Source organism: Myotis brandtii, unplaced genomic scaffold (genome assembly GCF_000412655.1).
Source record: "Myotis brandtii unplaced genomic scaffold, ASM41265v1 scaffold517, whole genome shotgun sequence".
NCBI classification, from domain to species: Eukaryota; Metazoa; Chordata; class Mammalia; order Chiroptera; family Vespertilionidae; genus Myotis; species Myotis brandtii.
In genome coordinates this window covers 1,736,357-1,736,740 of record NW_005369706.1, presented here as the reverse complement: position 1 = coordinate 1,736,740, position 384 = coordinate 1,736,357, and the positions used below count along the sequence as shown (strand labels likewise).

General features: G+C 44.5%; 1 protein-coding gene across 1 annotated transcript in view; it reads right to left on the bottom strand.

The window, feature by feature from the left end:
• Nucleotides 1–26, bottom strand: part of LOC102241786 (olfactory receptor 10AD1) — a 2,647-nt gene extending 2,621 nt beyond the window's left edge. The window contains 1 exon segment of the mRNA XM_014548593.1: nucleotides 13–26. Within this exon segment, the coding sequence (XP_014404079.1) occupies nucleotides 13–26 (14 nt within the window).
• Between the last annotated feature and the right edge of the window lie 358 nt (nucleotides 27–384).

The following is a 384-nucleotide window of genomic DNA, read 5'->3' as shown; positions in this document are numbered from 1 at the left end:
CCAAATTCTCACTCTGCCATCTGCATGATGCAACTGGAAACATGATTCATCGGACCACATGACTTTTTTCCAATGCTCAACTGTCCAATCCTTGTGTTCCTGTGCAAATTGGAGACGTTTTATCTTGGTAACTGCAGACAGCAAAGGTGTTCTAACAGGCCTTCAGCTTCCATATCCCATATGATGCAGTGTTCGGCTAATTTGCCTACAAATGTCAGGTGGTCATAATAATCTGGCCACTCAGTGTATATTCCAAGTCATTAGGTCCGGGGGATAAGTAACAATATAGACAATTCTTATACTATATTAGGGGCCCAGTGCATGAAATCGTGCACTTTGAAAGGAACTGTGGGCCGCGAGGCTGCAATAGGTACAGGGGTGGGT